This window comes from Rhineura floridana, chromosome 20, assembly GCF_030035675.1.
Source record: "Rhineura floridana isolate rRhiFlo1 chromosome 20, rRhiFlo1.hap2, whole genome shotgun sequence".
Taxonomy (NCBI): Eukaryota; Metazoa; Chordata; class Lepidosauria; order Squamata; family Rhineuridae; genus Rhineura; species Rhineura floridana.
The window spans coordinates 12,581,401-12,595,861 of NC_084499.1; the positions used below are offsets into that span (position 1 = coordinate 12,581,401).

At 44.0% G+C, this 14,461-nt stretch overlaps 1 protein-coding gene and 1 pseudogene across 3 annotated transcripts in view; both read right to left on the minus strand.

Moving 5' to 3' along the window:
- LOC133373926 (collagen alpha-1(I) chain-like) overlaps positions 1–14,461 on the minus strand; it is a 152,371-nt gene that overhangs the window by 103,184 nt on the left and 34,726 nt on the right. For all 3 annotated transcript variants that reach the window (XM_061604349.1, XM_061604347.1, XM_061604350.1), the window contains exons 6-8: positions 2,594–2,791; positions 1,973–2,503; positions 367–411 (exon numbers count right to left, since the gene is read on the minus strand). In XM_061604349.1, coding sequence (XP_061460333.1) covers positions 367–411; positions 1,973–2,503; positions 2,594–2,791 — 774 coding nt within the window. The remainder of the gene's footprint in view (positions 1–366; positions 412–1,972; positions 2,504–2,593; positions 2,792–14,461) is intronic.
- LOC133374059 (5S ribosomal RNA) lies at positions 6,668–6,785 on the minus strand (annotated as a pseudogene).

Consider the following 14,461-nt stretch of genomic DNA (forward strand, 5'->3'; position numbering starts at 1 on the left):
GAATGAATTAAGCCGCCCATTGGTAAACGCTCTCACTGCCAGAATCCCACATTAGAATGTTGGGCATACCATTTTCTGCTAGAAAAGTTGCTAGCAAGCAGCCCCCACAACAGATTATCCCCAAGGGAATGCAGCCCTCGACCAGAATAACAATAACAAAAGGTTGCCTGGTGTACAACACAGAAAGCGATACACTTTCCATTTCTCTTTATAGTTATTGTGTCTCTCCAGCCTCACCCTATAAGCTCTGAAGCACTGATGGAGAGAGAACACAAGTTGTTGCAAACGAGGATGAAAAACAAAGTCATTTTTTGACTATCCCTGGACGCTGTTTCATCTCTTTCAAGCACTCCCCAGTCGGCTCACCTTGTCTCCTTTGGGTCCCATGGCTCCACGTTTCCCTGGACAGCCCTGCAAAGGAAACGCACGCCACCGAATTATTTCATCTGTCGGGATCCATTGCCTGAAGTGTGAAGCCAAACAGCTGAGCTGGAAGGCTTCAGTCTCTCCTAGATCACTTCTTATTCATGAGCACACCAGGGGAACGCCATGCAGCCTTGGATGTGGCTGTGCCATAGATCGCCATAACTGGATCTACGAGAAGGGCCGCAGCTCAGTGGCTAGAGCATCTGCTTTGCATGCAGAAGGTCCCAAGTTCAATCCTTGGCATCTCCAGGTAGGGCTGAGAATGTAGCCAGCCTGCACTCCTGGAGACAGTGCTCAGGCCTGGAGGAGAAGCTAGGATTCGCCCTGCAGTTCTTCCCTCAAACAACTCTGACATCTAGTCCTAGGAACGTAGGAAGCTGCCTTACGCCGAGTCAAACCGTTGGATCCATCGAGTTCAGTAATGTCTACACTGATTGGCAGCAGCTCTCCAGAGTTTCAAGTGTGTGTGTGGGGGTCTTCCTTTCCCAGTCCTACCTGGAAATGCCAGGGATTGAACCGGGGACCTTTGGCGTGCAAAGGAGGTGCTCTGTCACTGAGCGACGGCCCTTCCCCAGTGGCTAGTAGCGACTAGACATTTTCTTCCAGTAAACAGCAGGGGAAATCTCTGGGAATATGTGTGGAATGGCTGATCATTGTTCAGTGTAAAGGGAGGCAAGGAGTGGAGGCTGATCCATTAGGGCAAATGGGAGGAAGGGCAGGATGCAAATTAATAATAATAATAATAATAATAATAATAATAATAATAATAATAATAATAATAAACGTTGCTGTCTTTTCGGCGCCAAGTTAAAACCTTCCTCTATTCACAGGCATTTTAGTTTTTTAGTCTTTAAATATGTTTAAATTGATTTAGATTTGTGCATTTTTATTTATATGTTTTTGTATTGAATTATAGGATTTTATTGTGTATATTTATACTTTTCTATTGTACACCGCCCAGAGAGCTATGCTAGTCGGGCGGTACAGAAATTCAACAAATAAATAAATAAAATAAAATAACAATAATAACAATAATAACAATAATAAATGGGGCACTGCTCCACCAACCTCAATCTACCCTCGGCCAGCTCCTCCTGGCCATCTGCCTATCTTCCTACTACAGCCAGTCCAGGGGGTAGCAGCACTGGTTGCGAGAGACCTCCTCCTGGCCTTAGGGAGGGAGGAGGATGGGAACAGCTAGAATTAGCTGGCCTTTGCCTCTCATTGGCTCTGACTTCACCTTCCATTGGCCTCTCCACCTTCCGCCCGACCGAGTCTCAAGGGGCACGTAGAGCCAGGGAAACAAACACACACGCAATGCACATGCTCAGAAGCAGTCTTGCTTATTACTGCTGCACGGCCAGACTGAATCACTGACAGTTACTGCTTCACTTCTCCCAAGGCACAGTTTCCTTGGCACCGAACAGGTCCCAGCTTAACCCGGCTTAGAAGGAAGAGGAACACCAGCTCGTTCATCACGATACACCAAGAGTCCCAGATCTGAACAGGATGGCACACGCCAGTCCAGCCTGCTCCCACTACTTACCGGCAAACCTGGTGGCCCTGGTAGCCCAGGGGGTCCTGGTTTATGGCGGATCTTTTGCATCTCCGTCAACTGCAAGGAGTGGGTGGGACCGGAGTTCTGAACAGGGACTCCTTTAGGTCGGCTCCAAGTCCTTTGTCTATGGGCATCTCCCTTGATGTTTCCAGAGAAAGCCTTCAGGACTGTCTGTAGTGGTTTCACAGCACCATTAGTGGCTCCAGAAGCTCTGGAAAGATCCATTTCAAGACCCCTATCAGCAAACGATGCAGCCTTCTCATGGGAGTTGGGGAGGGAGGCTCTAGGCTTATTTTCAGGCAATTTGCTCCCCTCCTCAGGGATTTCTGAGAAGGTGGAAGGGCTGTCGAGGTCTACGATGGTGGCTGAGAGCTGCTCCCAAGACTCAACATCTCCCTTGAGCTTTTCCTTAGCGTTATCATCCAAGACTCTCGAGATATCTGCTTTCTTGTCACCCACTCGACTTACTTTGGAAAGCATTCCAGAAAGGATACGATTGTCATCAGCCACGTGGAGATCCTTAAGAAAAAAAGAGTGCCGTGAATTTATGTTGGCAATGAACCCATCAGGATTTTCTGTCCTCGCTGAGCCGAGACTTTCAGATCTCACCATTTTATTGTAAGTGGAGCCTGGGGGTTCGTCTCTGAAAATGAAGTTCTCCTCCTCTTCTCTGTCCTCCTTTGATCGTTTGGAAGCCATGTTTGACTCTGTAGAGCTTCTACTGGGAAACTTATTTAGGCTCTTTGGAGGATCCTGCTCTAGCATGGGAGACTTCAAACCCGCATCTGAAGCTGCAAACTCCGAGCCCTAGAAATAAGAGGAAACTGCATTCCAGTGATTCATACGCTAGAAATTCGAAATGGCACTTTTGGTGTCAACTTGGCCACACTGTAGCTCAGTGGTAGATCATCTGCCTTGCTTGCAGAAGGTCCCAGGTTCAATTATTATTATTATTATTATTTATTTATTTATTAAATTTATATTTAATACCCAGCATCTCCAGGTAGGGCTGGGAAAGACTCCTGTCTGAAACCCTGGAGGACTGTTGCAAGTCAGGGTAGACAATACTGAACTAGATGCATTTGACAGAAGGCAGTTTTTTATTTAATTCATTTATTCACAGCCATAGTGGAGGCTGCTCCATTAGGGTGAATGGGACATTGGCCCACCAGTCTCAGTCTGCCCTCAGCCAACCCCCACTTTCAATCTTCCTTCTTACTTCCAACCCATCCAGGAAATGTCCTCAAGTCTCAGTGTTGCACTTGCAGCAGGGAGGATGGGGACAAAACTAGAATGAGTTGGCTCCGCCTGTCATTGGCTCTGGCTCCGCCTCCTGTTGGGCTCCCTGCCTTCTGCCCCACCAGTCCCAATGGGCACCAACCACCACTGCATAGCCATAAGGACTGCACTCTGACTGCATCTGTAGGTGACGGACTATAGCTCAGTAACAGAACATGTGCTTTGCTTGCAAGAGATCCCAGTTTCATTCTGCGCCCGTTTGGAACCCAGAGAGCTACTGTCAGTCAGTTGAGACAATATTAAGCAAGATGGACCAGTGGTTTGAGACAACTGCCTATGTTACTATAGTGGGTAGAAAGCTCCTCTTCTCTTCTGATTTACACTTATCGACAGACCATTGATAGTTACCAATAACCAAGAAGAGACTGATAAGCGAAACCATTTCATGTTTGTCATGGTCAAGCAATATATAATTTTGGGTCCCTCCCGCAGTAGCAGGAAGTGGGGAAAGAGAGGGTGCGCACACATTACCCATACGATTTCTCCAACAAAGAAATGCACATGGAGATGGTATCTGTTTTCTGTGACCTGTCCCCATCAACACCGGCTTGACCATTTTTGAGCATGAAGGTGGGTGCCTCTTACAACTGGCACTTACTTCCCTGCAAGGTCCCTGATGTTGAGGGGTGCCATTCTTTGGTAATAACCCACACCTTGACTGTTCTGTCTTTCCTCCACCATAGATCAGTGGTAGAGTAGATGTTTTCAGGGATAAGGGAAACATCCATCTAGTTCACATTTAATAGGTACTTCCCAAATCCCCTGACCCAATATTGTATGTGTACGGAAACACAGGATACAGGATTGCAGTCAAACGCTGCAACCCTGTGCATGCTTACCTGGGAGTAAGCTCTCCTAAACAAGTGGGATTTTCTTTAGAGTAAGCATGCACAGGATTGATCTGTAGCTCTTTTAAACTGCAGCTAGAAGTTTTAGTGCACCGAAACGGAATCTCAAAAGCCTTCTCTGACATTAGAGACTGGCTCACAGAGAGTTGGGAAGGGGTTATCGCTCAAGCTAAGCTCTGCATCAAGTTAACGTGAGACAGGCTTACCCAAGATGAACTTGCATACACTTGAAAGGAGCACAGTTACACCCCACAAAAAGATTCAAGGGGAGTTAATTATCTCATCAGTAGCACAATTTGTCATTAGGACCTTTTAACAATGAACATACTTTAGCCCCAGTTTACAGTCAAAGGGTTGCATCCAAGGCTAGTCCTACTCAGAGAAGATCCACAGAAAATAAAGGACATCATCACCGTCACCACCACATTCACTTATTACCTACCCTTCACCAGCAGGTCCCAGGGCAGGTTACAATTTAAAATTCAATATTAAAAACAGTTAAAACAAATTACAGTCACTGGAATAGGGTGGATCCTGAAAACACATTATCTCAGGTATCAAAGGGCAATGTAAAGAGGGGCATCTTCAGATCTATGACTTGGATCCATTCGTTTCAATGGGTCTACTTGGAGCAGGACTTAGGCTGCAATCTACTCTACATGTCTACTCAGAAGCAAGCTCCATTGGGTCCAATGGGAGTTACTTCCAGGTAAGTGTGCATTGGATTGCAGCCCTAGTTGGATGCAACCCAATGGATTATATACAATTAAGGTTTACTCAGAGCAGACCCACTGAGATTAATGACCCTATATTCATCATGTCCATTAATTGCAGTGGGTCTACTCTGAGTAAAACTAAGCTGGATTCGACCCAAGGTCAGTTATGAGCATTGTGAAGAAATAATAACATTTTAAACTAAAACAGCAGCTTCAGCAATGGTGCAGGCAACCTTCTAAAGATGTTCACCTACCTTGAAAATGCTGGTTGCTGGCCCAACGCCCCACAAAGCCATCCACAGAAAGCCCAAGCAGATGATCTCCATTGTGCTCTGATCAAGGGCAGCATGCTCAGGGCAATGGGCAGGCTCAGCCTGGGCGTTCAGAGCCAGGGTTTGGGGGAAGATGTACAGCCCTGCCCATTGGCCACTGCTAAGCCCGTTCTCCCCGAGGGCTCTTGTCATCCTTTCAGGAGGAGAAACCACAAGCATGGCCTAGATCCCAAGATGCCACAACTGCTGATTTATATCAACATTCCAAGGAGAAAAGGGAGGATGGGAAGGAGATCTCCTTCCCAGCTTTTCCTCCTCGCACCGGAACCATCTGGCATCTCTTCACGCTTTCCGGCAATTTAGGGACTAACGTTAGGAGCTTTCAGAAGCATGTGTCCGTGCGTGCGAGAGAATTACTGCCACTGTAACGGAATTAATGGCACTCGTCAAAAGGTCACCCCTGACCTTTGGGCACATCCAGAAACATCCAAAAGGCCAAAGGTCCCCCAGCCTCAGTCTGCTCCAAGCAGAGGTGGAAGGATCTGTCAGTTTCGGTTCTCTCTGTTTGAAATTCAGTTCTCCACATTTCTGCAGAAATTTGCCTTTTTTTTTTTTTGAATACCCATGAAAACCCTTCAGCATTTTAATGCAACATTCTCCTAATAAACACATTTTTGCATGCCGTTTTGACTAACATACACATTTTTGCAAGCAGTTCCTCCTAATGCAATGCCTATTTGTATGTTATTTTCACAGATAATATTGCTTTTTATGCACATTTTCCCCTAACGCAATGCATTTTCATAAGCATTCTTTGGTTGGAGAACTGCGTTGCAAATGTTGGATACATGCGAATTCCGACGGATAGATTTTGGTTCTCATATTGTTTTGAAAGGTGTGAACGTAATAAATTCGGCTTTAAATGCAAACTGAATCAAATTTCTCGACCAATCCTTGACTCCAAGTAGGTCTAACATTGGGTTCTACCCTCAGATTTTGACAGGCTTATCAATATTGTTATATTCCCAAGAGGGGGAGGGGGGTGTATGTGTGTCTTAGGAATGGGCCAGAAATTCAATTCAGTTCTCATTTCAAGCCGAATATAGCACATTTGCACTTTCCAAAGCAATATGCTAGTGCATCCCACCTAGAGAACGCAAGTTGCTGTCCCCAAGAGCTCCCTGTGAGGTAATTAGAGAGGAGCCTTCTCTGCAGAGCCACAGGCAAACAACCACATGCCAAGGCAACACCCAGAGGCACATAAATAGCCACAAGGAAAGTTCTGAGGTTGGCCAGTTCTCCGGAAGGTTTTATATAAAGAGCTGGCAGGCAAAAAGATAAAAAATGCTTCAAGCCCCAAAAGGCAAGTGAGGTGGTCAGAGTTGTAACAGGGGACAGCGCATGGAGACATTTAAGAGGCTTGCTGTTGTGATATGCCTTCAAGCCAATTATGACTTATGGTGACCCTATGAATCTTTTTTATATATATATTCATAGGGTTTTCATGGTAAGAGGTATTCAGAGGTGGTTTACCATTGCCTTCCTCTAAGCCTACGGCACCTGGTATTCCCAGGCGGCCTCCTATCCAAGTACTAACCAGGCCTGACCCTGCTTAGCTTCTGAGATCAGATGAGATCGGCCGTTTCAGGGTAGTATGGCCATAGGCAAGAGGCTTGTAAGGGAGGAAATTTCAACAAGTGCAGCTTCTCCAAACATAGTGCTGGAAGGGTAGAGGTTGTTGGACTGAAACTCCCAACATCCATGACCATTTGCTAAGCAGGCTGAAGATGATAAGAGTTGTAATCCAACAACATCTGGGGACCCTAGAATGCTGGGTCTATTCCAACATCAACAAACATTTCCCAGATAAAAATTGATATGTCACCTTGCAGCCACCATCACACACCACAGAAATCTGATCATGGCTTGAATGCATTCAGCATTTGATTACTCTGCAATCACCTCTCCTCCCCTGTTCACATTGAAAGGTAAGCTTACCAAATTTGCACTCTCTAAAACTCTAAAAAAAACCCTCCCTAAAGAGCCAGTGCGATGCAGTGGTTAGAGTGCTGGACTAAGATCTGGAAAACCAGGGTTCAAATCCTCATGTAGCCATGAAGCTCACTGGGTGACCTTGGGCCAGTCATTGCCTCTCAGTCTAACCTACCTCACAGGGTTGTTGCAGGAATAAAATGAGGAGGGGGAGAACCATGTTTGTACGCCACCTTGAGCTCCTTGGAGAAAAGGCGGGATATAAATGCAAGAAATAATAAATAACAAAACCATATGCAAACGGAAACACGGTTATCTTTTGAAAGTCGCACTTCTCCAAATTTTGCCGTGTAGTTGCCAAGGCACATACAAAACGTTCAAAAGTGCATGCATGAAAGTAAAGTGTGCACAAAATGCATATGTTAATGACAGAGCTTGGAAGTAACTAGTTACAAGTAATGAAATACTTGTAATTTATTACTTTTTTGAGTAACGAGTGGGTAACTTCATTACATTTTGCCGGTAATAGAACGAGTAGTAACGTCATTACTTTTGAGGAGTAATTGTAATGTTTCCAGCGTTACTTTTGTGCATTACTGGGGGGGGGGAGAAGGGGAAGAAGGAGAGTGTTCTTGCACTCGGGTCCTGCTTGCGGGCTTCCCCCAGGCACCTGGTTGGCCACTGTGAGAACAGGATGCTGGACTAGATGGGCCACTGGCCTGATCCAGCAGGCTCTTCTTATGTTCTTATGTTCTGCTCCTCTGATTTGTGAATAAAAATCGTGTGCTTCAAATTGGGCTTCTGTGCAGCGTTGTCCTTCCTTCATGCTCTATGGGTGCTTAGGAGGCAACAAGGGAGGAGGTGGAGAGCGAGACGGCACGGAGAAAACAATTGTTTAAAAATTGACAGGAGTGGAATGAGAAAAGAGCTGGAGGCAATATATATATATATATATATATATATATATATATATATATATATATATATATATAGAAAAAATGTGTGTGTTGGGGTATCATCATCGCTGGGGGTGAGGTGAGGGGATGTGAGATTCTGTTATGCCATTCTATTAATCTCATGGATTAAAAAAATATTCTACTACCCTGTGTGTGTGTGCGTGCTAATTTTTAATGTTGTTTTAGGCTACTTAGATGTGCAGCAGCCAAGGCCAGCACCTTGTAGGCAATTATTTTAACAAGTAACTAAAATGTAATTGTAGCAATTACTTTTGAGTAAAAGTAAAGCAATCAGCTACTTTCAGAGCAATTGTAACTGCAATAGTAATTATTACTTTTGGGGGGGGCATGTAACTGTAATTTATTACTTTTTAAAAGTAATCTTCCAACAATCCTTTTTTTTAAAGCCATTCGAGGTAGTGGCTATCAATACACATTGTGGCAGTGAGTTGCACAGTTTTGTGATGTGCTGCTTTGAAGAAGTCCTTCCTTTCGTCTGTCCTGAATCCTTCAGCAAGCACGGCTGGAGGACCACAGCGTTTAGCATGATCGGAGAAGGAAAAAAAGCTTTTTGTAACCAGCATGTTTGTTGGTGGCGGTAGAGGAGAACCATGTCCCATCCGAGGGACAAGTCCCAAGTGCCATAATTAGCAGCCACTGACTCATCCCCCCCCACTTTCCAAAAACCACCCATCAGGAGCAAATGAGGCTGCCAAACCACAGCAAGAAAAGGCTGGCAAAGTTTCACCAGGCACCCCTGCCATCCATGTCCTGCTAGCCAATTTCTTTAAGCCCAGCTAACATAGGGAAAATGCGTCTGTTCAGTTGTTTAAAAGTTATTCCTCTTTCCCCACCAGCAACAAACTTTTCTATGAACTGCTGTTCCTTCAGACCTAGAGGACCTCTCCATTGCATCCTCTCAGTTTCTCATTTCTTCCACTCTGAAATTCAGTTCTCTACATTTCTGCAGAAATGTTCAATTAAAAAAAAAACCCTCATGAAAACTCTGGAGCATTTGAGTGCCAGTTTCTCCCAACGCACACATTTTTGTAGTCACTTTGGACTAATCTACACCTTTTTGCAAGCAATTTCTCCTAAGACAATGCATTCCTGTATGGGATTCTCATGAATACATTCATTGTTATGCCCACCTTCCCCTAATAGTTGCATTTCAGTGACATTTGGTTGGATAACCGCATTGCAAAATTCATATATGGGCGAATTTCAAAGGATGGCTGTGTTTCGGTTCTCATATTGTTTCAGAGAGTGCAAATCTGATAGGATTCAGATTTAAATGCAAACTGAATTGCATTTCTCCCCCACCCCTTCAGAGCACATGAATCTCGACAAGCATCACGTTGCGCCAGGAAAACCAAACCAGCAGAGAATTACAGGGCTTACAACAGGGGTAGGGGGCCCTTATGCCTTTTTCAGCCAGAGGGGTGCTTGTAGCCCCTGACTTTTGTGTTCAGGTCACTGCTGGACACCGGGGTCAGCCAGGCAAAAATATTTATGGAGCGTGTGACTTGGAGATGTGGTGTAGCCCAGGGGGCGTCCTGAGGGCCAGAGATGGCCCGGAGGGCCACATTCAATTCCCTGGACCTGGCCCCTGCTACAGACGGAGACCTATGTCCACATTAGGAAAAGAGCCAAGAACCATGTGAATAAATACCCATGGCTATCCCATCTTGTCCCACTTGATGTGGGGAGAAAATGTAGACACTTCCAAAAGACCTCACACACAATAAGCTGTTTATGTAACTTTGTTTAAAAGTTAAACTTTGCATAAAACCTATGTTTGCATTCAGTGTCCAAGAACAGAATTGGGAGTCCTTTCCTCAGAAGCAAAAGCGAGGACAGAGCGCGCGAGAAAAACTGGCAAGCAACTCACTAGGAGCCAAACTGGCCGCAATTCGTTTTTGCGAGCCAACACCAAACCCTCTTCTTTGATTTGGAAAGAGCTCTTTGACTGCTGCTGCTAAAATAAAGATGCAGTATAATTTTAAAACACCACATTTGGAGGAAAACAAGAATGAATGTGTAGCTCAAAAGCGGCAAGGCAATGCCAAGGTAAGATCCAAATATAATGTTGGGGGGAGGAAAACCAGGGGCAGTTACAGTTCAGAGTCTTTTTCAACAAAAACTCCAAACAGCATCATAAAATACAGGTGGAAAAACAATTATATAAGAGGTGGGCAACCTCCGGCCCAGGGGGCAAAGACCACCCTTCAGGCCTCTCAATCCGGACCTTGGAATGTTTCCAAGGCCACAGCCCTCACTGGCCCTGATTCGCACTGAGAGTTTCTGGCTGGCTTGAACTCCGACAATGCCTCTTGCTTGCCTCGATGGAGCATAGGGGAAGAGAGGGGTGTGCGAGTGTGCATTGAATCTAGCCTACTGCACAAAAGGCATTGCACAAACGAATCAGATCCATTGCTACACACACTTTGATCGACACTTCCCAAGATTCTTTCGGGGAAGTCATGACTGTTTAAAGTGGAATAATAGTGGAATAAATGTATGGTGTGAACATGGTCCATAAGCAGAGCCCAGCTGGATCGGGCCAGTGGCTTATCTAATCCAGCGTCCTGTCCTCACAATGGCCAACCAGATGCCCCAATGGGAAGCTCACCAGCAGGACTCATATGCAAAAGCCCTTTCCCTGACTTGAGATTCCCAGCAACTGGCATTCAGAGGCACATTGCCTCTGACAGTGGAGGGAAAACATAGCCTTCTCTCTCCATGCATTTGCCTGATCCTCATCTTACCCCTTATATACCCAGTCGATCACTGAGCTCTGCAGGTGAGGGCCTCCTGCAGATACCAACTTATCAGGAGGTCCGTTCTGCCCAACACAGGAAGCGGACCTTTAGTGTTGTGGCACCTACCCTGTGGACTTCCCTACCCTTAAATATTAGACAGGCGCCATCTCTGTTATTTTTTCGGAGCCTGTTGAAGACCTTCCTCTTTCAACAAGCCTTTTAAGTAGAGATCTTATCCCTGTCTGCATCTGTGCTGGAATTGCTCTTTCAGATGTTTTTAAAGCTTTTTTTAAAAACAGGTGTTTTTAAAGATGCTTTGTTTTCATATATTTTAAAGTCTCTCTTTAACATGTTTTAGAGTGTCCTTTTTTGTTTGCCGCCCTGGGCTCCTACTGGGAGGAAGGGCAGGAAATAAATTTAATAAATGATAAATAAATGATGATAATAATGCAGTGCAAGTTGGTGGCCGTCGCTACATCTCGCAGGAGCTGAACAGAGAACTGGCACGCATAGCAGAAGACTACTGTAAGCCACAGGTGCTCTAGGGAAGAATGTTCGGTTCCCCACTTAAGGGCGCTCCAGTTTCAGTTAAGCCTTGAGAAAGGCCCTACAACAATTTGAATGGACAGGACAAATGGTGGCTGATACCAAAGCAAAGCCCCTCACAATGTTGCTGGTCTTGGGCTGTCGCTGAACTGGGGTATCAAAGAAGATGGAGTTCACAGCTGTTCCCAAATCCACAGATTCCTAATTAGACCAAAAAAAAGCACAGGTCCCTGCACTAGAAGCCTTAGAGATTTAGACCCCATCTGCATTATACATTTAAAGCACTAAGATGCCACTATAGACAGTCATGGCTTCCTCCACAAGATCCTGGGGACTGTAGTTTGTTACGGATATCGAGAGCTGTTAGGAGACCCCTATTTCCCTCAGAGAGTGACAGTTCCTAGATTTTCCTAGGAAAAGGGATTGTTAAACCACTCTGGAAATGCTTAAAGGGGTATAAATATTATTTGTTACATTTATATCCCGCCTTTCTTTTCATCATAGAAACCCAAGGCGGCTTACATGTGGTTCCCAGGCGGTCTCCCATCCAGGCACTGACCAGACCTGACCCTGCTTAGCTTCAGCAGGGTGCTGGCCTCATGATAGCCTGGGACCTGCTTTAAATGCTGCTTTAAGTGCAAGGTGCAGATGTGGCCTTAGAGATAGTGACTGAATACCTGACTTACCAGATGTTTTGGATTTTTTTATATCTATAAATGTATAACTATATGCAATTGTTTTTAAATATGAAGATTTGTACCCAACTAAGTTCTACTCAGAGTAGGCCCATTAAAACTAATGGGTGCAAGTTAGTCATATCCATTCATTTGAACGAATCTATCCTGGGTGGGATTAGCATTGGATACAAGCCAAAATGTTTTGAATTGCTTTTATGTATGGATTTTTAAAATTAAAAAAATGTGTATATATGGAACTGGTTTTAAATATGGAATACATTGCTTTTACAGATGGGATTGTTTTTAATTGTTGGTGTTTTCTAACTGCAAAATCGTGTTGAGCTATTTTAATGGGAAGTGATTCATAAATGGAATCAAACATTTTCACAGTGCTGACTGATTTGTTTCTTTGAACAAGAAAAAAGGGCTAGAGGTGTGGATTGTGGCATGATGTAGTTTAGGCAAGCAGTGGTGCTAGACTTCAGGGCAATTGGGTGGAGTCAGGAGTGTTCCATGTTCCCTTTTGATAGCACAAAACATACATGACCAAATATGCAACGTAGAATACATTCATCACATTCAAAACCCAAAGCATACACAATTATATCCTTTCTCACTTTAAATAGAAAAAGCAATATTTAAAACCTTTCCTAACAATCTAGATCAGGGTTCCCAAACTGGGGTCCACAGATGACCTCTCTATGGATTTGTGGTTGAAGGCTAGAGGCGGCCCATCCATTGCATTAAGTATTCCTATGGATTTGTGATTGTATTTTGCTTCTTGTATTTTTTATAATATATTGTATCTTATTATATTACAGCCTGAATTCTGGGATTCAACATGCAATACAACCGAATACAATATATATGAATAAAAGAACCAATAAACATGCAATTAAAAATTGTACAGCAGTTAGCTCAGCACATTGCAATTGCTACAACAGGCAAGAAAATCATTAAGTGACCATCAGCAAATTTCAAGAGGTCAATCTGGGGGGGGAAGTTTGGGAACCGCCGATCTAGATAAATATAATTGATATCAGTTATATTTATCTCAGCAGCAATTAAGCTTTTGCTTCATATAACTGACCAAGGGCAACAACGGATTGTGTCAAACGTTAGTCCTATTCAGAGTAGACCCATTGAACTTGATGATAATGATAATAATATCCCACCCTTCCTCCTAGAAGGAGCCCAGGGCGGCAAAGAAAAACACTAAAAACACCCTAAAACATCTTAAAAACAAAATACTTCAAAACACATGAAAAGAAAACATCTTTAAGAACATATTAAAGCAAAACATCTTTGGAAACTCTGCAACTTGCTAAAAAGCATCTTGTTAAAAGCATTCTCCTCTTGGTGGGAATTTGAGTAGATCCCTACTTTGCAGAAAGCAATGTTTATTAAGAGCAGCCAAAAAGTTCCAATAAAAGGAATATGATTTGGTTGAACCTCATTTCTCAAATGTCCCAACAATACCTTGTATGGGATTTAACAGTATAGAATAACCTATCTGTTCTGCTCCTTTCCCCCCCTTTTTTTAAAAGAGACAATAAAGTTCTTGTCTAACTTTCTGAGTGATGTGTTATTTAAGGCTTTCATGACAGCAACAAAAAAGTGTGTGGGAGGTGGGAGCTAGTGGTGCTGGGGGGAGCTGGAGAGAGGGAGCTTGTGACCCTGATGCTCACTCTTGATCTAGATACCACACTTAAGCAGAGCTTGGAAAAGTTCCTTTTTTGAACTACAACTCCCATCAGCCCAATCCAGTGGCCATGCTGGCTGGGGCTGATGGGAGCTGTAGTTTAAAAAAGTAACTTTTCCAAGCTCTGCACTTAAGAGATCCCCAGACTCTGCAGAGCTTGGAAAAGTTACTTTTTTTGAACTACAACTCCCATCAGTCCAATCCAGTGGCCATGCTGGCTGGGGCTGATGGGAGTTGTAGTTCAAAAAAGTAACTTTTCCAAGCTCTGCCCCAGAGTTACGTCTGCATTGGCCCAGTCTGGTTGTGGCTGGGCGAATCTGTCAATTTCCATTTCTCTCAGATTCTCATTTTTCCAATCTTAAATTAAGTTCTCCACATCCATGTCAGTGTGGAATTTTAAAAACATCTTTCAAAAGAATCCTCATGAAACTCCATCCGAATTTGGTTGCAAATTTCTCCTGTTTTTGCAGACAATTGTGCCTAATAAACATATTTTTGCAAGCAATGTCCCCTAATCCCATAATACCTTTCTGTATGAGAGTTTCACTAATATATGCATCTTTACGCACACTTTCCGAGCATACGCATTTTTTGTACACATTATTTGGCTGGAGAACTGCATTGCAAAATTTGGAGCAGTGCACAGGTGTGTTTCGGTTTTTGTACCATCTCAGAAAGTGCCTCAGAGTTTCTCTCAGTCCTTCATC